The following is a 26,150-nucleotide window of genomic DNA, read 5'->3' on the forward strand; positions in this document are numbered from 1 at the left end:
GAAAAACCCTGGAACATGCCTCTATTTCCCTGAAATGGACTTGAGTGGAGCAATGCCCGAAGGGCCTCCTCGTATGAAAGCTGCTTCTTTCGCAGCTGTGCGGCAGCTTTATTCTTCAGAGAAGACGTCGCTTGTGAAGGCTGCTTACAGACTGAACGCAAAAGCCGTGAATCCAACCTCAATGGAGCGGCAAAATGTAAAGCTCGCTCTCGACGTCATTAATCAGTTTGTTTCAAATGCCCTCAGGACACATGGTTCCGCGTTCAAGATTCCTCAAGCTGAGTCGACTGCTCTTTTCATTGACGTTATCCTCACATGGTGGCAAATAGTCAATGTTAAGACCCCTTGCAAAGGCCAGAGGCTAAGGGACAGCATGCAAGACCCTGTAAGGTCTGTTGATGACACACAGTTAGCTTTCCTGAGCGGCGTTGTGGACTGGTTGGACGCTTGGGCAAGAATAAACATCACCAGTGGCTCGCTGACGAAAGAGACTCACAGTGCTTTGCGACTGACATGCTATTCTCTGGTAGAACTCTCGCGCTACTGCTTAGAAGAACTTCACTTCAAGTACGTACTGCTGGGCAAATTTCAGACGGATGCGCTAGAAGACCGGTTCGGCCGTTACCGCCAGCTGGCAGGATCACAGTACCACATTTCCGTGCGTCAGCTCTACGAATGTGAGAAGAAGCTTCGTCTTCAAAAACTTTTGACATTTCCACGCGAGGAAACAGAGTTTGAAGACGTAAGTGAGGATCTTGTCCCATGCAACTTTTCTGTGGCTGTCAGCGACGACGATATTACACACGCCCACTCTGACATGGATGCTATTGTCTACATTGCAGGATACGCTGCTCATGCTGCTTTAAAGAAGCTTTCATGTTCTGCTTGCTTCAGCACATTGGTGATTGAAAATCGAGAGATCGAAGCGGAAAATACTGCCATGATAGCTAACCTGTCGAGAGGAGGGCTGAAGTTTCCCCAGCCATGCACAGTTCACATGGTACTGATGACTAAACTAGTTGCAGAGAAGTTGTCTTTTGGAGCAACCGCGGAAGATTTTCTCTCCTGTAGAAATCAACGTGGTGTCGTGATTTCACAGACGATTTCCCTCCTGGACGAACACGACATTGAGACATGTGAAAATGGCCACACTGCACAAACTCTCCTGCGCTTGGTAGTACGCGTTGCAACCAACGTTGTTCTAAACAACTTTTGCAAACTAAGAAATGATGCCATACAAGACAATGCGCAGCAGAAGGCCGCAGCCCGGAAAGCAGCAACGCTTAAGAAGAAGTAAGTTTTATTCCCAAGCAATAAAAATGCTTTGCGCACACTTCATTGCTGGTGTCTCGTCGTTTTTTATTGTAAGGGTCAGATTAGCTGTACAAATACTCAACAGCGCAACATTATTGTGAGTGTCATTATTGCTGTGTGTGAAAGCTTTAAGCAAAACACAATACAGAATAAAACTAACACAATGCGCAGTAGACGGTGTTTTTTTTTTCAATGTTCACGAACTTCTACTTTAACAACTAGATATACGCATGTGCGGTCTGTGCGGATGGATTTTACCGCACGGCAGACATCATGTACGTGATAGAACCTAATAATTAGATGATTAATTGAAATTAACTAATCAATTTTTTATTATAATGACCAATAATGCGAAATTGGCGGCCGTATGCTAAATTGTTTATTATAAAAAACTGTATTAGCAGCTCGAACTTTCTTGACAATAAGGTGTTCTGCAATAAAAAAAATATATAAAGCAGATAAAATGATAGCCTAGGGCGCGCACAAACTAGCGAATTTCTTTTCTGCAGCAACGACAAAAATGAAAATGAAGGAATCACTTATAAGGCAGCTACGTACGGCAGTACCCGAATAGTGCAGACGGGCGCGGCGCGCTGAAATCGCGGAGCGCGGGGCCTGCACGGTCCCTTGGCGTGACGTCACGCGGCCGGTGGAGAGGCCTTAGCATTGAGAGGGTGTTGGTCTAGCCCGCTCCTCAAGTTCGCAGCCCTGCTCTATTGTGTCCTTCCAACAACTTCTCTCTCAAACAGATAAAGGGACATCTCCCCTCCCTATTCGAAGAAGAATGTCAGATTTCCGTCTGTGATTGAGGGTTTTCGGTTGGAAAATTGTAGAGGGTGCTTGATATTACGCAAGTTGTATTTTGCTTGTGCCAAAAGCATTACTGCTCATCAGCTGAACAATGTTTATTTCAGCTTGTTTTTGTTAGTAAAAATGTTCCAGGGTCATAGTATGCCCTTTTGAATCAAAGCCAGAAAAACACTGTAGATAAAGAACTAGGCCATTTCGAAGTGGGAGCTGCGCCCAACTTCCACTGCATTTCAGATATGTTTGGTTCTATGGAAGTTTGCCATCCCAAAGCGACTCAGGCTATGACGGATGCCGTAGTGAAGAGCTCCGGATAATTTCGACCACCTGCGGGTCTTCCACGTGCACCGACATCGCACAGTACATGGGTCTCTAGCATTTCACCTCCATGGAAAATTCGGCCGCCGCGGCCGGGATAAAACCCGCGTTTTTCGGGTCAGCAGCCGAGCACCATAACCACTGAGCCACTGCGATGATTTGGTGTCCAAAGGGGGTTCATTTTTTTTTGTTTATTACGCCTTACAGTATGCTCGATTCGAAAACGCCACACATACACCTTCACGCTTTTGGCCAAAACTGCCGAAGCTTAAATTTTGATTTCATAAATGAAACAGATCATTTGCAGAAATCTGTAAATCAGCTTCTCCGCAAGGCTTGTTTTCCAACCAAACGGTCTCGTTTCCAGACGACGCTCTCGCATTGTTTGAGGAAAAGAAAATAGTCAAGTTCCCCCTTCTGAGTAAACTCAGGAATGTCTCCAGTTTACTTCAAGGTCAACCTTCTGTAGCACTGCAGTAGAGGCTAGGCAGGAACTAGAAGAAAATGGGCCTTTGTTCCTGTGCCAGCAGTATTGAGCTACCTCATACTACACTTTCTTAAAACTTCCTGCTGAACAACACCCTCGCGCTAACTTCCCTTTACCCCACTACACCCGTGGCCAGAACAAGGAACAACCTACTCCCCACAGCACTATGACAAAATACGGTCTCCCTCCTTTTCCTTCCTAGACTGCTGCAGGCAGATTGCGACCATCCGCAGTTTTCATTCGCTCGAAGATTGAGAGTGTGTCGTTTGGGCTGGAGATCTTTTGGTTGGAAAACAAGCCTTACAGAGAGGATGACTGACAGGTTTCCGCTAATGGTGAATTCATGCGTTAAATGTGTGCACTGTCCGTCATGTTTCAACGATCTTTTTTTTTTCACACAGGTTCACTTGGAGCATGGATGCCATCATGGCGTTGGCAGAAGACTGCTGTGTTATGTTGCAATTTTAAATTCATTAAAAAATAAACTCTGTCGTGCGCATTGATGTTCTATCACTGGCGTGCAGAAGTGCACACTGAAGTGCTGCGCGGCACGCCACAGATTATCGCACTAACACTAACATAACCAGGAATGTGGGAGAGAAAAACATCTCTGAACTGCCGGCCATCGAGGTGGTTATCATGCCTTTTCGGCAAGCAGCTTCGTTCTACAGGTGTATGATAATGCTGAGTTTAGTTGCAATGTGAGTTATACATTGCAGTAGATGCACGATTAGCGTACACCTACAAAGTGAAGTGGTTTCCTTAACAGGCCCAGAAACGACCTTGCTTTTAACAACAATGGGTGCCTCGCATCACAGCGAACGTGCCTGTGCGTTTCTTTCGAGAATATGTAACAATACACTGTAATAAGGGTTTAGTACATTCCTCTGGACGGTAACGTTACCCTTCTGCAAGAGTCGTAAAGATACATATAAAAGAGCAAAATATACACGCTTGCGGAGCAGTGTTATGCCCTCTCATGCGGTGCAAATTTGCACCTTACAAGCGTTGTAATAAGCTCGTTAGATAAATTTAACTACAGTCCTTGGAAGGGTAAGTTTAAGCTTAAGGTTACCCTTCGAAAAGAGACGTAAGGATGCACCTAAAAGAGCAGAACATGCACACTTGCAGAGCAATGTTATGCCCATTGACACGGTGCAAAGTTGTACCTTAGAAGCGTTGTAATAAACTCATTAGGTAGGTTTTGACTATAGCCCTTGCGAGGGTAAGTTTACGCTTAAGGTTACCCTTCCTAACACGGCGTAAAGGTGCACCTAAAAGAGCAAAACCATATGCTTTCGCGGAGCAATGTTACACCCATTGATAAGGTGCAAAGTTGTACTCTAGCAGCGTTGTAGTAAGCTCATTAGATAGGCTTAACCGTAACCCTTGCAAGGATAAGTTTACGCTCTGAGATTGAGCATAAGCTTATTCCGAGTGGGTGCAAATATGCACCAGAAAATAAAACGTATGTTTGCACCTTCATGGCCTAAGCGTTACTCTTTCTGAGGAAGGGTAACGTTAGTCATCAAAGGCTTATACTTACACTTGACCAAACGGAGTAACATTACCCCGATAACAGCCTAAACATTACTCCGTACGCACTTAGTCCCCCGACGAAGGAGTAACTTTGCACCCAAAGGGGGTCGCCACAGCGTCAGTGGATTTACCCCCTTAAAGGAGTAAGACCACTCCTTTTTTCCTTAGAGTGTATATTTCAGCAAGACGCCACTCATGGGGTACCCAAAGACCTTAAATTTAGTGGTTAACTAGAGCTCAGGAGATTCATTGAACAAAATTTTGATTATAGATGAAGTGACCTTATCGGGGACAGGAGCCGCGGGGCTAAGCGCAGAACAATTTGCGATAGTTCAGGCATAAAGACCTCAGTGAAATCACTCGAAGTGATTATGAATATATCTGTAGAAGGTAGAGCAGATGAAAAGCGAAGCTCTAAGCAGCACGCAATGTCCTCTAAGGCCTTGGCGATGTCAGCAGGGGCCTGAACGAGGGATTCAATGTTGACAGCCGGTAGAATCACTTTTTTACGCCTCATGAAATTAAACAAAGCTCGTTTATTTCATGGTCGCGAACGGAAATCATACTGATTTGTATTATACTCCTCCTTTGCGCGGGAGACAGTGCGCTTAAATGTTGTTGCAACATACATATAATGCAAGCAATTTTGGGGGCATTTATTTATGAGAAGTTTCTTCCAAGCTGATTTCCATCGTCTATATGCACGCGCGCACTAAGCATTCCACCAATTGTTGGCGATTGCACCCTTGGTTCCTTTGACCCAAAATTCAGACTTTTGCCGTGCGTGTTCCAGTACTGAACATAGATATGTAGCCTTGCATTCGGCAATTGTCTGAGCGCATGGGTCTGAAGTGATTTTGAGAGCTGATTTTAGCGTGTCTTTAAAGCAACTGTAAATTATTAACGTGCACTGATGTCACTTGGAAAGAGTTAATTTACACGCAAACTTGAAACTAATCGGTAGATGATCACTGTTTGATGCACAGTCAACAGGCGGCCAAGACGGAACATAGACTCCTGGGGAGGAAAAAGGTAAATCTAAGGCAGAGCGGCATTGACTCAGAACAAATGCAGGCAATCCGGAATTGTTGCAGATCAAGTTGTCAGAAACCCAATCAAATAGCATAAAACCAAATCTGTCTGTACTAAACCCCCACGTCACATGGTGCGAATTGAAGTCACCAAGTATTAAAACCTGAGAACGGCTACTAGACATGAATGAGCCAAGGGGCCGAGTGTCATGCACACATGACGGGAAATATGCATTAGCTACCGTAAAGGGCTGTTGACATGGGACACTAAGGTCAACCGCAAAGGATTTCACATTCATTGTCCGCATTTTGAAAAGAAATGCATGCCCTGTGACAAAACTTTACAGAGATTAACTACACTCCCCTTGGTGATGACCGGTCAAGCCGGAACGGACGGTAATTTTTAGATGATAATTGAAATCTGTAGTTAGCGATGTTTCTTGTAATGCAACTAAATCTGGTAGAAGCTGAGTGCATAGGCCGTTTAAATATGTTGAAGCTGAGAATATAGAACGGCACTTCCACTGGAGTACACTTAATCTTGGGGGGAGTGCCGCAGCCGCGACTGGCTTTTGTAGAATCCTGGTATTTGGATTTTGACAAGCGCTATTTTCTTTGTCTTCGACTGGGAGCAAGATGGACCTGCAACATTCAAAGGAGACCCACTGCGTTTCCGGGCGCGGATATCTGACTGCATGTCCACACAGTCCATAGAGGATACGTCCATAACGCTGTTCGGAAGAGAGACCTCAGAAGTCTTTTGTTGCTCATATTGTTTTTTAGCCCTGTGGAGCGCACTTGATGACCACAGAAGGAGGAGCAGCTTCCGAAGCCAAAGAAGGCAAGAGCAGAGCGGTGGGCACCTGCAGCAGATTGGTCATCTGGGTAGCTATGACCTGCGAGATGCACGTGGATACGGTTTCCATAACGTGATCCATTGCATTTGTCACAGCTTTCTCAACTGCCACTGTGATAGCCTGGGACCAACTGGCATCTATTATGCGTGGGCATTTGGCGGCCACACTGGAGTAGCCTGAGGCTCTCGCCTTGACTGCGGCAAAAGCTTCTCTCCGCGTGCATCTGCGTTAGTCCATAAGCTCAAGCACCTGAACTTCTTGTGCTCGTGCAGCACAGTCAGGCGAATCAGCAGGGTCAGCACCACTACACAAATAACATTTCTCTTGCTGTTCGGGACATACATCTCTGCGATGACCTTTCCCACATGCACAGCAGCGTAAGGCCGATTTTCAGGCTTTGCCGCTGTGGCCAAATCACCAGCAGTTTTGACACTGAAGCGGCCGAGAGTTATAAGCATCTACACGAAATACCAATGGCCATACCTTTATCTCTGACGGGCAGAATATTCCTGCAAATGTGGTAATGACGGACTCTGTAGGAATTTTTACTCCGTCGACCATTTCGCTGCATCGATGTACAGCAATTACTCCCGCAGACGAGAAGTTGTCAAGCGTTTCCACGGGGCTCAATCGAGAGTCGAACCCTCGGTTGGAACACGCTAGATGAGGCGGAATAAATGCACTCACCGGGTGGTTGGAAAAGGACGCACACTTCAGCAGGTCTTCTATACAGCCTTTATCCGGTGCCCTGCTCAAAATACCACCCCTGCCGAACTGCCAGACATCAGTCATGCGCATGAAGTCTTTCGATGTGGATTGAAGAGCCACCCGTACTGCCTCCGGGTTGTTCAGTCGGATAGCGCCTCCATCGGAAGGCACTAAAGCGACTGGAATGCTGGAAACGCCACTGGAGAAAAAGAGATCAATTGGGAGTTGGCCTTGAGGAAGAGATGCCGACCAAGGGGAAAATCCCTGGCCGGGAGAAGTATACCACCCGCGTTCTTGGTCCCCCGGAAGGCGCCCGGAAGGCTGTCTCTGCGCACCTTTCTGCTGCCAGAGTCTGTGGCGGTCTCCCCGTTTATTTTCTGCTCGCGGCCTCTTTCTGCAAACAACGCCCCCCAACTGTCACTCGGAACTACCCAATGGGGACGCGAGGTCTAAGCGGGAAGAATGGACGGGAGGGTGATTTACAGCGCTTCTCAAAAGAGCCTCCCTTGGAAAGGAGGACAAGGTGGTGGTTGTGGTGGTTTGGTGCTATGAAATATTCTGGAGAGGGGCATTCTGGTCCCGACGTATGTTGGCCCTTAGAGCCGTTGTACGATCGTTTCGGAGCGCCTTCCGCCTCGTCCGCTTCGCGAGCGGGCCTGGCGGATCCGCCTCGTTCGGCGAAACACAGCACACAACTGCTTGCGTTAGCGTGCATCAATGAGCTTCCAGCCTTTTGCCGAAGCTCCAGCCCTTAAACACACTTACACGACATTACCGAGAAAGTTACAGTTAGAAAACACTATAGACACGCGACTCTATATCTTTAAACACACAGAACATTACCGAGGACGTTATGTTAGAAAACGCTATAATCTAGTGTCGCATATTTAGTGTTTTCAACTGTAACGTCCTCGGTAAAGTGTAAGGCTGTAGGTACGGCAGAAGGCTGGAAGCTCACGTAAGCCCACAAAAGCATTCGAAACATGAAGAAATTTAAACACGGGTCACTAGCAGCTATACGCTATACAGCATTTCAATCTTACACCTGCGCAAAGCTACATGCATACTTCCGCGCTGCCACAACGGTTCGGAACGCGCACAAGAGAGCGCCAGCAAAAGGGCGATGCAGCTACCCGCCGGGGCCGCGTTATCCTCAACGGGATCGGGAGTCGGTCCTGATTGGTCCTGATAACCAGCTTTGCCCTTGTAGTCGAACAGCAGTTGCGAAGCTCTACAGGCAGCGATGCGTACAGCCCCGCGCAGGTGGCCTCGGGAGTCACGCTGATGCTGCGATGTCCTCTGGAGCATACCACAGAGTCTGGGGCTCGGGCAGACGCACTCAAGGCACCGCGAAGCGACGACAGGCGTCCCAAGAGAAAGCATAAACATGCAAAGGTCGCGGACCTTGTCCACTGCAAGGCTTTAGACAGGTAATGAAGCTGCGGAACAAAAAAATGTATTTCAAACAAACAATTCCCCCCACTCCAGCAAATGACCTCCGACTTCGCTAAGTGGTCTGGGGAGAGGAAGATCCCGAGCAGCGTGAACACGAACACACATTCCGAAGCTCTGCTACCAAGTGTGCTGTGCAGTGAGTGCTTTACGTGCCTTTTTTTACTCACTCTCCTCCCCCCTCCCCCCCCCCCCACCCCCGCCGGGCCCTCGTTCGAAGGAATCGTACCCCCGCACATTGCGCGCATGGTGTCTTCGACATCTGAAAAGGCGCTTAGCGGGGGAGAGGTAGATACGCGGCGAGCGAGCCCAGTGGGGAGAAGGAAGGCACTGAGGAAAAGAAAGCTTCCCCCCCCCCTTCCACAAGCAACGGCCCCTTCCGGGTCTACCGGAAAAAAAGGGGGACCTTGACACCCCCCTTCGCTCCACAATGAGACATAGAAGGACCTTTTCTGCTGTGAACCGAAATACGTTTCGTTATCTACGATACTACACTCTACATGGGCGAGAGAACAAAACACTTGAAAACTCATGTTATACAGTGATGAAACATTTAAACGCCCAAAACACACTGAATAATTCATAGCCCTGTATTAAAACGCCGCGGCGCTCCGCTACTGAGCCAGAGTTCCCGGATGCGAACCCGGGCGCGGCGACCGCGTTTCGATGGAGGCGAAACGCCAAGGTGCCCGTGTGCTGTGCGATGCCAGTGCACGTTGAAGATCCCCAGGGGGTCGAAACTATCCCGCAGACCTCCACTACGACAAATCTGCAGATCTTTCTCTCTTTTCATTTTCAATCCCACCTTCCTGCCTTCCCTCGTTGTCCTGTGTCGATTGGTAAGCCTAGATGCAACTGTCCTGCAGTCAAGTCAAGTCAAAGTCAAAGTCAAATTTATTTTTCTCCGAGAGGAAGAAAGGGGGCAACGGAAAAAAGCTGCACATGCGCAGCTTGACGAAGCCCGGCCCCCTTGGGTACAGTTCAGCAGCAATTCAAGAAAAAATAAACAAAGGACGCTCAATGACAAGCATTGTACAAGATATATACATATGGACGACAATGTCAGGGTTTTATACGTGAGATGCAAAAAGTAAGCGGCTGACATAATACAATGCACGTGGTACAGGGCGTAGTTGCAGCAATATGTAAGCAAAAATGTCGTTAGCTGCACGATATAAAGAAAAAAGGAAGGGATATAAAATCATACAGGTGGGCAATAGTGCAGCGGAGGATAAGAAATGAAGCCAGAGACAATGGTGAGGGTATTAACAGAAAGCGGATGCATTACGATCTAATTTTTTGAAAAGTGAGCGTGCAGATTCTGTATTTGTATCAACACCAACGCGACTGAGTGCGTTCAAGAGGACGGCGATGTGGTACGATAAAGATTGATTGCCATATGTTGTGCGGCAGAAACGTTCGACCCATGAATTATTGTGTCTGGTGTTATGACTATGAGTGCGCGTGTCAAGGTTGAATAGCTGAAGAAAATACTGATTATTGGTGCGAACAGCAGTCTTGTACTGGCAAAGAAGGCGGAACGAATACATGGTTTCAATTGGAAGTATGCGATAGGATGCAAAGTATGCGGACGTATGATCACGGTATGAAATATTCGCAATGGCTCGAATTGCGCGTTTTTGACATATTTTTAGTTTATGAATGTTTTCTTTGGATGTGGTCGCCCATACAAGATGACAATAATTAAGTGCAGATAAAAATAAGGCGTTGTACACCATCCTTTTTACTTTTGTAGGTAATATATGCCGATTCCTACTCAATATTCCCGCGATTCTGTTTAATTTGTAGCAAACGTGTTCAATGTGCTTATCCCAGGTTAGGTTTTCTGAGAAAAAGACCCCAAGTGATTTAACGTGCGTTCCTATATCAATTTCATCAGTCGCTAGAAATAGCTTTTCTGTGGGAGTGACAGTGGTGTTTCTTGCACGAAAAAGTATTGCTTGAGTCTTTTTTGCATTAATTCTCAGAAAGTTATTTTCGGACCAACGCTTAACAAACTGTAATGCTATATTTGCTGTGTGTATCAAATTGTTTGGGTTATCTCCGGTAATGAAGAGCGCGGTATCATCTGCATATCCAATCCATTGTACCTCGCTTATAGTGGAAAAGATGTCATTTATGTAAAGAACAAATAGGAGGGGACCGAGAATACTGCCTTGAGGGACACCGGAAGTAAGTTTTTTGACGCTGGAATTTTTATTATTATGGCTAACATACTGAGAGCGGTGTTGAAGGTACGATGATAAGAGAGCATTAGAATTTCCCCGTATGCCATAATGCTGAAGTTTCATTATTAACGTTTTGTGACACACGCAATCAAATGCCTTTGAAAAATCTATATACATGCCTAAAACTAGTTTCTTATGCTCTAGAGCGTTAATAATGATTTCTTTTTGCGTTAAAAGAGCTGATTCTGTGGATTTTTGTTTCAGAAAACCGTGTTGGCAAGGTGAAATGAGTGAATGCTTGCCTAAAAATGAATAAAGACGAATGTGCATAATTTTTTCTAAACCTTTAGAGAACACTGGGAGAATTGAAATGGGTCGAAAGTTATTTATATTATTTTTGTCACCTCCTTTGTGTATTACAGTCACCTTGGCTATTTGCATTAGCTCTGGAAATGTATTTAGCTCAAAGGCTAAGTTATACATGCTAGTCAACACTGGAGCGATGATATCAATAATGTATTTAATAGGGGCAATTTGCATGTCATTTGCATCACGAGATTTAGAATTTTTGAGGTTCTTATATACATAAATCACTTCACTTTCATTAGTGGGAAAGAATACCATACTTCCAGAGATATTAGGGATGCAATCTGCAGTGGGAGAGTAAGCTGTGCTTGCGCAGTCAGTTTCCCCAACGGAGACAAAATGCGCATTGAACGCATTAGATAGATCAGTGCCGCTTATGTCTTCATTGTTGATTTTTATGCTGGTGATGTTGGAATGACTGATTGGTTTAATGATCTTATTTAGGCGTTTCCACAACAGGTCGACGTTCCCGGATGCGTCATGCAGATAGGTAGCAAAGTATTCGTCCTTGGCAACTTTGAGCTCTTTATTTACCCTATTTCTATATGTTTTATACGCTTTTAATAAATTTATGTCCTTGCTTTTCACAAATTTCCAGTAAAGATGGTTTTTTTTGTTAATTTTATTGACCAGATCCCGTGTTACCCACGGTTTCCGCGATTTCCTGTTCCTTCGTCGCGCTACAGATGGAAAGTGCTTTTGGTAAAGATCTGTAATTTGACATACAAGGGCTTTGTACATTGCATTTACATCAGTGCTTGAAAGAACATGGCTCCAGTCATGACACTGAACATCGGCTCGAAAAGATGCCAAGGAAGATTGGGTTATGTCTTGTCTACAAATCGGCGGATCGTTTGAAGGTGCAGGATAATCTTTTACATGAATGAAGGCGAAAATGGGCAAGTGATCACTGATGTCGCTAGCAAGCGCACCGCAAGAAGAAACACTTTTATCAGTATTAGTGATGAACAGATCGAGTAGAGTTGCTGACACTGATGTAACACGTGTTGGTTCATTTATAATGTTTAGAAACCCATATGACTCTAGAATGGACAGGAAATCATTTTTAGCCTTAGAAGTTTTGAGGATATCAATGTTTAGGTCACCGCCAAGAAAAACAGAGTATTTGTTAAGAGATATAAAATCTAAAAGGCTTTCAAGAAAAAGTAGGAAATTTTTCAGATCACCCTTTGGAGGACGATAAAGAACCGAGAAAAATTGTGAATTGTCACGCGCTGTCACTATTTCGTAGTCGTCAGTCGACTCAGTAAACTCAGGAACAGGGTTCACGTTAAAGCTGTTTTTCATTAATAGCATAACGCCGCCACCATGTTGCAGGGGGCGATTTAACGCAAATGTTTGGTAGTCGTGCGACAAGAACGGGACAGAGCTATTTTTGTACCACGTTTCACATACCATAATCGCATCGAAAGAAATGTCAGTTGCATTGATTAAATAATGAAGGTCATCGTGCTTGTTTTCTAATGAACGTGCATTAAGGTGAAGAAAAGATAAAAGACCTTTATGATGAAAATTTTTCAGATCGGAAGGTTGTACTGCCATGAGGGCGGTAGAAAACTACTAAAGACTGCAGATACAGGGCCACAGACCGGATTGCTAGCCTGATCAATGTGTGTCGGTTTGCCTAGCCATTTTTTCCAAGTCGTCCAAACAGTTGATTCGGAGTACAGTGCTGTTTTCAGCTTGACGCGCAAAGATTTTTCCATCTTTCGTCCATGCAAATTTCCAGTTAACCTGTTTTTTCTTTGTGATGGCAGCACCTAGCAGTTGCTTGTTTTTGCGTGTTAGATGTTCATTAACAAAGACGGCGCTTTCGGGGCTGTAGCCGAGGTCTGTTGTTGTTATTCGCGTTTTCTTCGCCTTTGCTAATACTAAATTGCGTTTCTCCCGCCGGGCAAAGCGCACAATGATGTTCTTTTCATCTTCTTTTGAGGTGGGTACTCTATGGCAGATATCAATGTCAGTTTTTGAGATAGGTTCGCCAACGAGTGTTCCTAGTTTGACCACAATGTCTGTTGCGTCACCGTCCTTAGGAACCCCTTTTATTTCAAGGTTATTTATTCGGGAATATTGTTCCAGTTCATCTACTCGCCGAGCAAGCTTGCGGTTTTCCTCTTTCATTGCATGATTAGTGTCTCGTAACGCTTTGACTTCTTTGATGAGTTCCTTAACATCAACCTTTGTTTCGGATATGTCATCACATGATTTGCTACAGAAGTCGACGCTTTTCTTCAGCTCCTGGAACTCAGCTAACATTTCTTTTCGGAATTTTTTAAGTTCCTGCCTCATACTGGTGCACTGTGTACATTCGGTGCATTCTTCCGCGTCCTTATCCTTCTTTCCCCTGGTTCCTGTCATGACTGAATGGGATCAGAAGAAGGCTACGCACACAGGGCAAACAGCTGTAAGCACAACTTGGCTCTGCACAGCTCGTAAGGCACAACAACTCGTAAGGCACAACAACTCGTAAGGCACAACAACTCGTAAGACGCAACAACTCGTAAGACACAACTCGTAAGACGCAACTCGTAAGACGCAACTCGTAAGACACAACTTGGCTCGGCAGCAGCGCGGAAAAGGCCTACAATACTTTAGAAGTGGAAAAAAACGCGGGCTTACCTGCAAAATGCAGGGGAAATAAGAACATGCACCACAGAAGCACTGCTGCCGAACGAAAGCGTCGAATTCCGGAGTTGGGTATATGTGGCCTTCTCAGGTGATGCAGATGGCGCTCCGCGGGCGTGCGCAGTAGCAGGGGTTGGTGATAAGCAGGCTTCAGAACGGACTCGTGCTTGTCATGTTGATGAAAAAGGGCCAAGTCTTGGGGTGATCCGATACGTAGTGTAGGCTGCAAAATGCAGGGGAAATAAGAACATGCACCACAGAAGCACTGCTGCCGAACGAAAGCGTCGAATTCCGGAGTTGGGTATATGTGGCCTTCTCAGGTGATGCAGATGGCGCTCCGCGGGCGTGCGCAGTAGCAGGGGTTGGTGATAAGCAGGCTTCAGAACGGACTCGTGCTTGTCATGTTGATGAAAAAGGGCCAAGTCTTGGGGTGATCCGATACGTAGTGTAGGCTGCAAAATGCAGGGGAAATAAGAACATGCACCACAGAAGCACTGCTGCCGAACGAAAGCAGTGGAGTAGCGTGGAGAGCTGTGGAGAGTAGCGTGGAGATTAGCTGTGGAGAGCGTCACGAGAAGTTTTGCTGCGCTTTTCACTGCCCCAATTCTCCGGCACCCGCCGCGGAGGCTCAGTGGTTAGAACTCTAGGCCACTGAGCCGTATGGTTTGGTTTGGTTTGGTTTATTGGGGTTTTACGTCCCAAAGCGACTCAGGCTATGAGGGACGCCGTAGTGAAGGGCTCCGGAAATTTCGACCACCTGGGGTTCTTTGCCGTGCACTGACATCGCACAGTACACGGGCCTCTAGAATTTCGCCTCCATCGAAATTCCACCGCCACGGCCGGGATCGAACCCGCGTCTTTCGGGCCAGCAGCCGAGCGCCATAACCACTGAGCCACCGCAGCGGCCCACTGAGCCGTAGTATACCCGGGTTCGAACTCGGCCGCGGCGGCCGCGTTTCGTTGGAGTCGGAACGCAAAGGCGCCTGTGTGCTGTGATGTCAGTGAGGTGGTCGAAATTATTCCGGAGCCCTCCACTAAGGCAACTTTACCCTCCACCACAAACATCGCTATCAAAACAACAACAGACGACCTGGCGACAACTGCAAGCTCGCACCTTTCCCTCCCTGGCGCTACTTGCTCTTTTCTTCCCTTCAACTCACACCCCCGAGAAACTGGTAATGAAAATTTGTTGTTGGGGGAAAAGAAATGGCACAGTATCTGTCTCACAAATCGGCGGACACCTGAACCGCGCCGTAAGAGAAGGGATAAAGAAAGGAGTGAAAGAAAGAAGGAAGAAAGAGGTGCCGGCAGTAGTGGAGGGCTCCGGTATAATTTCAACCACGTGGGGATCTTTAACGTGCACTGGCATCGCACAGCACACGGGCGCCATAGCGGTTGGCCTCCATCGCAAATCGACCACATTACGTTCATCTGCAAACTGCAACCACCGGCCCAATGGGCCCTCGCGGACTCGGAGGGGGTGGGACGTCCTGGTCTCTAGCTTCGACCCGGCCTCGAAACTGAGGGTGGTGCAGTGAGCGCAGAAGGTCGCCGTCAGACACGGGCTGCCGGCCACCACCCACGACCAGGAGCCAGCCCACCTCTGAAATTGTGAACTATTGAACTATAAGGGTTCCGCCAGTAATAAATTTTTTCACCACCACCACCACTAAAGCGCCCCTTATCTCTTCCCTCACGGCGCTTTTGAGGTGTCCACCAAGAAGTGAGACAGCTAATGCGCTATTTCCTTTCCTCAAAAACCACTTATCGCTTATCATTCTCCGGCGCAGTTCATTTTAATCTCTGCCAGGATAAAGGAAAAGGAGACTATTCGAATTTTAGGCATGTGGCTACAGAGCAACGGCAAATGCAACCACACGATAAACCTCCTTAAAAAATGAACGGAACAAGTTTGCCGCATGATAACCAGAGTATCATCCAGAAGATACGGCATGAAGGAGTGCGACACGCTGAAACTAGTGAACAGCCTAGTCATCAGCAGAATAATCTACTCACTACCATACCACAACATGCTCAAAAGCGAGGAAAATCAGACGGAGGTTCTAATCAAAGCAGCCTACAAAACAGCTCTGAACTTACCAAGAAACACGTCAAACGACAAGCTGGCAGAACTGGGGCTGCACAACACTTTTGATGAGCTTAGTAAGGCACAATTCATGTCGCAAATACAAAGGCTAAGGAACTCGACAACAGGAAGGGCCCTCTTAAGAAGGCTGAACTATAAAGAAGCCTTGGACATCGAGGACAGGTCGGAAAACATCCCAGATGAAATACGTCGAACCTTCCATGTTAGTCCCATACCCAGGAATATGGATCCAAACCTCCACGCAGCAAGAAGACAGGCAAGGGCTAAATATGTAGAAACGAAGATAGCCACACAAGATCGAGTAGTGTACACTGACGCCACACTGTATCCATGGAATCGCAGCCAAAGCATCAAGAAAACAGTTTCGGTTGTAACAACGAAGGAAGGTGACCTCATCAGCGGTGCATCCACGAGAGATGGAACGATAGCTGAGGCAGAGGAGATAGCCGTAGCCCTAGCGGCAGCCGAGGGCTATCGCACCAACAAATCTCTCACAATCTTAACTGACTCCCAGGAAGCGTGCAGACGCTACATGGCAGGAAGAATCAATAAGAAAGCACTAAAGATACTCTTGAAAACGAAGCGAACCAATGAAAATATCCAACATAGGATCTACTGGGTACCAGGACACGCCGGAATCAAAGGCAATCTGAAGGCAGACAAGCTAGCTCGCGAGCTCACTACCCGAGCTGGTGCGTCAAATGCCTCGGACGGCCAGGGGATGACGGTGGAGCTCACGTACGCAGCTATCCTCAACCTCATTAAAGGCAGAAGGCGCAAATACCCCCAGCCACACCCTCAGCTAACACAATACGAGGCGACATGCTGGAGAAGACTCCAAACAGGGACCTTCTACAACCTTCATGTCCTACATAAGATGTATCCAGAGCAGTATAGGGATACATGTCCGTGGTGCGGGACAACCCCCACGTTATATCATATCACATGGGAATGTACACACAATGTAGCGTTCCGAAATAATAAAGACCCAAATGCGGAGCAGTGGGAGGACCGGCTAACCAACAGCCAGCTTAAGGTCCAAAGGGACCTAGTGAGCCACGCATGCCGGATGGCCAGGGACAGTGGTGCCTTGGACTAGGGGCGCCAACCACGCTCAGCCTGGAAGACATCGGCAGTCTCCGGGCACGCAACCAAACGTCTCAGTTGTTTACTCTCTCTCTCTGCCAGGATAAGTACCAGACTGACCCGACTCTTTCCAGTTATCGGATACCGCATATATGAAGTCCCTATTATTTCATGCTGCCACTGATATCGCGTAATCGTAACTTCGGTGTGGGAAGCTTAAAAGAATCACCCGGCTCGATGCAGCTTGAAATCGGACGCAATGAACAATAGCTTGTGCCCAGTGAGACTCAGGAACATCGGAATATGTCGGCAATAAGAAAAAATTAACTCAAACGTTAAAACTGCTGATGTGAGGAAGGACCGCCAAATTTTACGAATTGAGGGTGAGGGAGAGCTGAAGATTTATTGTCGAGGGTAATAAATAAGGTAGGAAAGACCCTTGGTCAGTGTAAGTGTTTCAAGCATACGTTTCCCGTGAGCAGCGTTCCGCTGCCCTGCCGACCCTCCCCCGCGGGGACAGCACGCCATCTCGAGCTGGGAAGACTGGGAGGTCCTGCTTATGTCTGCAGACCCGACATCGCAGCTTGCTGCGGTGACTCGGGCTGCCGACGTCATGTCCCGGCATGACCTACTTGATGCAGTGCGGGACCGCGCAGTGGCCCAGGGACCCAGCTGGGTCTAAAACTCATTTGTTCAACAAAGTTTTCTGTCTGTCTGTCTGTCTGTCTGTCTGTCTGTCTGTCTGTCTGTCTGTCTGTCTGTCTGTCTGTCTGTCTGTCTGTCCGGTCTCGTCTGATTAGAGTCCACAGCCTGCTTGATATAGGTATCATCGGGGGCAAAATTAACTGACAGGGTTTCTTACTATTCATACTAAGAAACTATGGTAGGAGACCCCCCTCACCTACAAGTTTCGGCCCGTGCCACCCTGCATGGGGGCGCCACCTGACAAAACAGTTCTGGTTATCAGACCGGCGCAGTGGGCCCGTTGACAAAGACGGGCCTGACAGAAGTTCTTTGAAGTGGCGCCCCTACGCAGAGTGGCACGGGTAGGTTTGGTTTGGTTCGGTTTTTAGGGGGTTTAACGTCCCAAAGCAACTCAGGCTGTGAGGGACGCCGTAGTGAAGGGCTCCGGAGATTTCGACCACCTGGGGTTCTTTAACGTGCACTGACATCGCACAATACAAGGGCCTCTAGAATTTCGCCTCCATCGAAATTCGACCGCCGCGGCCGGGATCTACCCGTGTCTTTCGGGTCAGCAGCCGAGCACCATAACCACTGAGCCAACGCGGCGGCTGGCACGGCTAGGAACTTGATAGCAAGGGGATTCTGCTAGGTTTTCCCCCGATGGTACACATTTTAATGAGTGTGAACACCATAGTTCGTGGCTTCGACTACTAGAATGCGCTTGTTAGCACACCAGGGCAAGGGTTGGTGTTCACGCTGTGATCAGAGAGCACAACGGTGTATGAATCTACTGCGATTAGTACTAACGCTATACTTGTGCGTGTGCGGTTTTTTTTATACATCGTGAAGCTCTCGGAAGGAAACACACGCAGCAGCCTGTACAGTCTTCTTTTTTGTCCCTTTTCCTGCGCTGTTTTTGCTTAAGTATGCAAAAACTCGGTCAACTCTCCGTTTTACTGTATCAGCTAAGATTCCATGAAATCCGCCTGTAAAGACTGCACACTTGCGAATCATTGGCTGCGTTTTATTTCAAAACGCAAGACACTTGCGTAACCCTTGCCAATCTTCAAACACCAACCCCGCCATCAGCTGGTAAAGAAAAAAAAATAAATGGCCACGAAACTCGCCCCATTTTTCAGCGCTAAAAAACGTTTATTCACCGTCCACGGACCAGGCGAGTCACACTTAAAAGGCAGCACTAAAATAATGGTCGAGTTGCGTCTGTCCTGCCATCGACCGACGACTGCTCCCGGAGACGGTTCCGCCAATTTTGAGTAGCTGTTGGAGATGTTTCGCTCACCGTCAACGACGCCATATTTTCTGCGACGCGACCTCTTTTAAGGCTGACGTAATTCTTGTTGGATCTGTGAAGGACAGATTATCTTAAAAGGGAAGGAACTACTGCCCCCCACTCTTCTAAGCGAGAAATTTTCCACGGGCAAACGACGTACGTGCTACCGCCACCCCCCTACTTTTTTATGACGAGAGCAGCTCGAAAACTACATTCAGGGTTCGTACAAGCTATACAGAAAAAAAATTCAAGGATATTCAAGGACTTTCAAGGCCCTTCTAGGAGGTTTTCAAGGACTTGCTACGAAGCTGTATTTCGTAGTTTCGCAACACAAAAGTATTTTCAAAAAATAAATATCCTTATTGCACTCAATGTAGGATACATATCTGTCAAGACGCACCAAGGAAAGTTCAAGAGACCTCCTGAAGCTTTGCCTCAATCTCTTTGTTGAGGTTTAACAATTGCTCAGCCTTAGCCTTTGCTGCTTTTCTCATAGAATTTGATTTGATTATGTAAGTGAGGTCATTGGCTGCTTCCGCCTTTTCAGCATAGTCGTCTGCTGATGCAGTCAGATCGCTAACAGCTGCTTCCAGTATCTTCCTTTTTTTATTGAGGCTGTCAAGCTGGGCCTCAGCACAGCGCTTTTTTGACTGCTTGACACATTCTTGTTCCAGCCTTTTCTGGGCTTCCAAGTAAGCACTATAATGATGCCTTGCAGCTGATACCGCCTTCCTCAAATCTTTTATGATGACAATGTTAAAGATACCACCTGCTTTTTCCACTGCATCGCACACAATTCGTTGTGAGATGTAAGAGAGGCCTTTCAAGTTCTCTACAGAGATCTGTCGGTTTATGCTAAAGCCTCCCTCAACAGTTGCCTGACCATGGCTTAGCACAAGCAAATATTTTACAACTTTCCACAGCTCTGCATAAGAAGCATTGAACTGCAGAAGTTCACTAAAAAAGGTGTCCAGACTGGTGGCTTTCTCGAAAAGTCGCAGTTGATGTTTTTCTTGCAACAGCTCCGTGTACTCTGCAAGTACAGAGTCTCGACGCTGATCTGTCAGCCTCCCTGCCGCAATGAGTGCTTCCAACACTTTCTTGAGGCCTGCCAGGCACTCATTAGGCCTGCAGCACATTTGTCGAGGGTCAAGCGAGGAAGGGCCTCTAACCACTGTGAACCTCAAGGGGCTCTTCTCAAGGACCTTCTTCGTCACTGCGACTAGGAACTGCTTACACTCCATCTTGAACTGAAATATATCTTCTGCACTTGCATTGCACTTCTTCAGGATTTGTTCGACTGTGTGACCAACATCCACTTTTTCCAGTGGTGTATGATTCTTTGGGTCCTCTATATCAATTTGCAGCATGCCAGTGATCCCCGTTGCTGAAGACAATGTAGAACACTTGATAAATTTTGTCATTAACTTTCTGACTATCGTCTCCAAGTCTCTCGCCAGAAGAAATAACATCGGTTTGTCTGTTTGGAATTCCATTAGGAATGGCTTCAGTGTGGCAGCAACACTAAGAGCAAAATTCAGCTTTGCCACTACTAATGTGTCCTGAATGAATTTAACAATGTTCTGAAAAGACACACACTTTGGCAGACTCACTTGCTTCTTCCTTGCGGATTCCACAAACTTCTTCACATCACTCCAGAGTTCCAGAGCTCTTTCGATGACTGCCACATTCTCAACCCAGCGATGGGCAACATATTTCAGAGGAAATACTGCCTTCCCAGTGAGTGCTGAAAAATCATGCCTCCTTGCAGGGGCATCCTCAAACAGTGCACTCAGACTGGACAAAAGGGTGTCGAGTCCCCACTTGCTCGCTATGACGCCTGCCTTGTAGGCATTGTGCACACTGTGAAGGCTGCAAGTACCCAAGTCAAGACAGTGGACTTGAAAGTTCTGCTGCAGGTGAGATTGCAGCATCTTGAAGAACTTCAGGTTCACGTTGGGTCCGTCCATTGAGATTTGAAGAATCTTCGCCAGTGGCAACGGTTCTAGTGCACTCAGAAGTTGGTCTTTAATATCCTCAGCCGTTGCGTGCCCCATGAAAACGGAAGTGTAGTACTTCGTTACCACCTTTCTGGACGAGTCCCAAAATCTTATGTGCACGTCCATTTGCTTTTCTTGAAGGCATTCCTTAGCAGACTCATAAAAAAGTACGACATAGTTCTCGCACCGTTCTATATCTCGTTGCAGCGATGACAGAAAAAAAGGTCTGAGGCCGTGGCAGGTTATGTAAGCACATTTCCTCTCACCACATGAGAAGCCTTTAGCGATCTCGCTATCAGGAAACATGCGTTTAAACAACTCGCCTGCTTCCGAAGAAGATCTGTAGGAGCAGTGGGTTGTGACTAACTTCAGCGTCCATCAAATTTCCGCATCTGTCACCAGCTCGTTTACCTTGCACGCGATGTTGACGTCAGACGACTGCGATGGAGTATCTACGGGTCGCGCGCTCGCGCTAAAGGAAAAATACTCGCGCACAGAACCTGCCGCTGCTCTCTTCATACAGGCGCTGTGCTTTGCACTCTTCATGTGGCTTTTCAGTGCAGACTCGCCCATAGCAACAAGGTCGAAGCACTTCCCGCAAGGTTTGCATTTTGCTCGATGTGGATTCGTAGCATCCGGTGCCACCCAATCCTTGTAGGCGCTGTTACTGAGCCACGCGCTTTGAAATGTACACTTTCCGGGCATTTCTGCGGATCGCGGGATTGCTGCAGTCCCACGCAGAGAACTGTCTGAACACACGGCTGCAGAGAGTAAACGTCAGCGTACGCACGTGCAACGCAAAACCACGAGACGCCGAACCAACGGCCGGTGATGTCGATGGCGATACGGCCGTACACTTTTGAACGGGCGATCACGCCACCTCAATGTGGCCAGCTGTCTAAAGGGCTCCACCAAACTTGTCAAACTTTCAAGAAATTTCGTGTAACGGTCAGTAGAAAAACTATGCGCTGAGAAAATAATCATTTTTCCACTTTATGCACGGGTTTCGCACCGATTTTTTTTTTGTGTATATCGCGATTTCCATCCCGCACAGGAAATTTCAAGGACTTTCAAGGGTTAAAAAAATTAAGCACTTTCAAGGGCCTTGAAAACGCAATTTCCAAATTCAAGGGTTTTCAAGGGTTTCAAGGACCTGTGCGCACTCTGCTACATTCTCCAGAGAATCACGCTAAGAATACGCTCCACAACGCACCTGGTTTTTGTCCTTTGTTTCTACAATTCAAGACGTGAAACCGTATGCAGAGTTGAAAATATGGAAGAAAGGCGGGCGAGCGCCGTCGGCTCAACGCGCACAGCTGCGGCCAGACGTGGCGAGTCACGTGGAATGACTTCACAGCAAGCTTCCATTCCTCCTGGTTTGAAGGTCGAATTCCATAGCCACACGACCTCCAGCTTTGTATGGTAGGAGTACAGCCTCCGCTCTAATACCGTGAATAGTACTAAGGCTATGTACGTCAGTGTGCGGCACTTTCTTTTTAGCTTTGTTACGTCATGAAACCGTCAGAAGGAAACACGCTTAGCGGCTCTGATAGCATGAAATCCCCCGTCGCGGTGGCTCAGTGGTTAGGGCGCTCGACTACTGATCCGGAATTCCCGGGTTCGAACCCGACCGCGGTGGCTGCGTTTTTATGGAGGAAAAGCGCCAAGGCGCCCGTGTGCTGTGCGATGTCAGTGCACGTTAAAGATCCCCAGGTGGTCGAAATTATTCCGGAGCCCTCCACTACGGCACCTCCTTCTTCCCTTCTTTCACTCCCTCCCTTGTACCTTCCCTTACGGCGCGGTTCAGGTGTCCAACAATATATGAGACAGATACTGCGCCATTTCCTCTCCTCCAAAACCAATTATTATCATGAAATCAGTGTCGAGACCGCGCACACTTGCGAACCATTGGCAGCGCTTTCCCTGTGTTTTTTTTAAACAAACAGATACCTGCATAACCGTTAGTAAGCTTCTAACGCCACCGCCACGACGGTGGTAAAGAAAAAAACTGAATGGTCACGTAACAAGTCGCCCCATTTTTCAGCGGTAAAAAAAACGTTTATTCCCCATCCACATAGAAGGCTAGTCACACTTAAAAGGCAAAACTAAAATAATGGGTGAGCTGCGTCTGTCCTGTCATCGACCGATGACAGCTCCCGGAGACAGTTGCGCCAATTTTGAGTAGCTGTTCCCACGAAGAGGAAACTTTCACTTGGACCTGACGGAGTTGCCAGCTTTGGAGGGCGCCTACAGAGTAGAAGAGAGCATGCAGCTAGGTTAATAAAGTACAGCACTTCCCCAGACTATAAGCTGTCTGTAGGACACTGTGCAGATGACGGGGAGGAAAGGGGGCAGTTAAAGCGCTTCCAAGCGAACCTCTAAGCAGACGCCTGTACGATTGGCCTCTCGCAGCTAGCGCGTTCAATACAGAGTGGGTCTCATCGTGTATTCATTTTGTGCGGCAACGAATTCCGAGTGACGAGAAGACAAGCGACAGCTTCAGATTTTTCAAAGAGCTTGAGAAAAGATGACACACCAGGTCGCTATCGCCCATTCCTCGGCGGTTTCAAAAAGTTGGCTTCACTGTGGATCCATGTGCATTGTCACGACGCACCCAAAGAAAATACAAAGGAGGCCCACAGCTGGGCCGCAATGCAGAGGGATTAGGGTTCAAGAAAGCGCTGTCTCAAGGAACGTGTTAATCTCTACTTCCGGCGCAACAATTCGTACACTGCCTCGAGCATCCAACTGATTCCATTCCGGTGTAGACTTACTTGCCTGCTCCCAAATGTGCGTCAGGTGCAAAACCCGCAATCTAGCTTCTTTTCTTGCTACAACTAGGCTATACAAAACGATTTAACCGTGCCACATTCACCGAAGATGCTCACCCATCAGCCACCACCTGTTTACGCCCAGATTTAAATTGTGAAAACAAAAAAAAATCAGGTGAACGCAGAAGACATGACAAACCAAACGTAAGCAACGAGGTGCCACAGACACAGAAGCGTATAGCCACTGCGTATAAGACTGCGCGGTTTCAGATTAAATCCTGCAACGGCAAAAATAATTACGTCTGCAAACCTGTAAACGTTACGGCTCGTTTGCGCCAATCGGAAGCACTCACCTTCTCCTGGACCTTTTTCGTTCCCTGGGGCCCTTTGGACGGAGCGGTAGCTACCATTCTCCCTTGGGCATTAGAGTCCAACTCCGCCAGCGCTCGGTCCTGCCGACATGCATGAGCTTTCTTGGGTGCCGCCGAACCAGCACCTTTCCCTCGGGGGGCGTTCACCAGCTCCTTCAAAGCGGAGCGGCCCGTGTCGGCGTCAGGCTTCTGTTTAGAGGGCTTCCTGTTCTCCAACATGGAGTCCTCAACGTTCTCCAATTGCTTCTTGAATCGGTCTTTCTGCGATCTTGTGCATGGCGGCGAGTAGAGGTCACCCACTCCTTTCACCGCCTTCCGAGGATTAGTCGCGTTAACGGAGGGCTTGCTGGTGGTAGTCGACGGCTTGCTTTTTCCTACTGCTTCTCCTGCTGCTATCGCTGTGGTCGGCTTGCGGCTGTCGCTGGCTGCTTTCTTCATTGTTGTATGAAGCGCGATAACCGAAGTCACACAGGGTGTTGCAGTGACGGGGAGCTAACGCTGAAGGGCGCTGGTTTGGCCTTGCGGTGCCCCCAGTGGCACGAGCTTTTGGATGGATGGATGGATGGATGGATGGATGGATGGATGGATGGATGGATGGATGGATGGATGGATGGATGGATGGATGGATGGATGGATGGATGGATGGATGGATGGATGGATGGATGGATGGATGGATGGATGGATGGATGGATGGATGGATGGACGGACGGACGGACGGACGGACGGACGGACGGACGGACGGACGGACGGACGGACGGACGGACGGACGGACGGATGGATGGATGGATGGATGGATGGATGGATGGATGGATGGATGGATGGATGGATGGATGGATGGATGGATGGATGGATGGATACGGCTGAACCCTTTACATCGGGCGGTGGCTCAAGCCACCTAGCCATGTCTTGTCAAATTTTACTCCTGTCTTGCTTTTAGCCACCAATCAGATAATCTCCGCTTGGTTACTTCTAACCTCTTAAAATCCACTTTCCCTTCACTATCTCTAAACCCCAATGCCTTGGGTAAGTCAGCCCCGCTGCCTTCCACTGTAGGGTGAAGCCCTTTACAGAAAAGTATCAAGTGTTCAGCTGTTTCCTCCTCCTCTCCGCACGCAATGCACAAAGTGTCTATCTCCTGGTACCTGACTCTATACGTCTTAGTCCGCAAAACTCCAGTCCTGGCCTCAAACAACAAAGAACTTCCCCTACAATTATCATAGATATTTTCTTTGACAATTTCCTGTTTAAAGGTCCGGTATGTTTTTAGTGCCGATTTCGTCAGCATCCCTGTTTTCCACAAAGCTCTCTCTGTTCCTTTAACCTTTTTCTTAACCGATAATTGCTGATTTGCCCCCTTACTGCTGTCCAGATATTTGCTTGTCAATTTTCTAGTTCGCTTTCTCCATTTCGTGTCAGCATTCTATATATACAGGTATCTGAAAACTTTCCTAGCCCACCGCTTTTCCTCCATCCTTCTCAATCGTTCCTCAAATGCTATCTTACTGCTAGCCTCTCTGCTCTCGAAAGACGCCCATCCCATATCACCCTGTACTCCCTGATTTGGTGTATTGCCATGTGCTCCCAAAGCTAACCTCCCTACTCCCCGTTGCCTAATTTCCAGCCTTGCTTGAACATCTGGCCTCATGCACAGGACCGCATTCCCGAAGGTCAGGCTAGGGACCATCACCCATTTCCAGATCCCTCTTACCCCCTCATACCTATTGTAATTCCACAGTGCCCTATTCTTCATGACAGCTGCATTCCTACTAGCTTTATTCATTACATATTTTTCATGCTCTGTCAGATACTCAACACTGTTGTTTATCCACACCCCAAGATACTTGTACTCATTCACTACTTTTAGCACGAACTCCTGTATTCTATGCTCGCCGCCCTCTTCATTAAATGTCATGACTGCAGATTTTTCCTTACTATACTTGAAGCCTAATCTATCTCCCTCTGTACTGCATATGTCTAACAACTTCTGCAGGTCTTCCTTGTTGTCAGCCATTATCACTATATCGTCCGCATATATTAGTCCCGGTAATGTCTGTTTAATCAATTCCCCTTGCTTGAAAAAATATGGGTTGAAACCTAGTCCGCTCCCCTCTAGCTTGGCCTCCAAA

The 26,150-nt window shown here is 47.5% G+C and overlaps 2 protein-coding genes across 2 annotated transcripts; both read right to left on the reverse strand.

Annotated features, from left to right (window-relative positions):
- Window positions 1-19,276: 19,276 nt before the first annotated feature.
- Window positions 19,277-21,008, reverse strand: LOC144100726 (uncharacterized). Its single transcript, XM_077633564.1, has one exon. It carries the CDS (start codon window positions 21,006-21,008, stop codon window positions 19,293-19,295), a length of 1,716 nt encoding a protein of 571 aa, XP_077489690.1. The 3' UTR covers window positions 19,277-19,292.
- Window positions 21,009-22,929: 1,921 nt separating this feature from the next.
- Window positions 22,930-24,521, reverse strand: LOC144100727 (uncharacterized). Its single transcript, XM_077633565.1, has 2 exons — window positions 24,007-24,521; window positions 22,930-23,129 (listed from the first exon to the last, which is right to left on the reverse strand). Exons 1-2 carry the CDS (start codon window positions 24,460-24,462, stop codon window positions 23,091-23,093), a joined length of 495 nt encoding a protein of 164 aa, XP_077489691.1. The 5' UTR covers window positions 24,463-24,521; the 3' UTR covers window positions 22,930-23,090.
- Window positions 24,522-26,150: the final 1,629 nt, after the last annotated feature.

Source organism: Amblyomma americanum, chromosome 8 (genome assembly GCF_052857255.1).
Source record: "Amblyomma americanum isolate KBUSLIRL-KWMA chromosome 8, ASM5285725v1, whole genome shotgun sequence".
Lineage (NCBI taxonomy): Eukaryota > Metazoa > Arthropoda > Arachnida > Ixodida > Ixodidae > Amblyomma > Amblyomma americanum.

Coding starts and splice junctions, on each gene's coding strand:
- LOC144100726 (XM_077633564.1), bottom strand. CDS start 21,008: ATGGACGTGCACATAAGATTTTGGGACTCGTCCAGAAAGGTGGTAACG.
- LOC144100727 (XM_077633565.1), bottom strand. CDS start 24,462: ATGAAGAAAGCAGCCAGCGACAGCCGCAAGCCGACCACAGCGATAGCA. Junction 23,130..24,006: donor CGAAAAAGGTCCAGGAGAAG/GTGAGTGCTTCC, acceptor TCTACTCTGTAG/GCGCCCTCCAAAGCTGGCAA.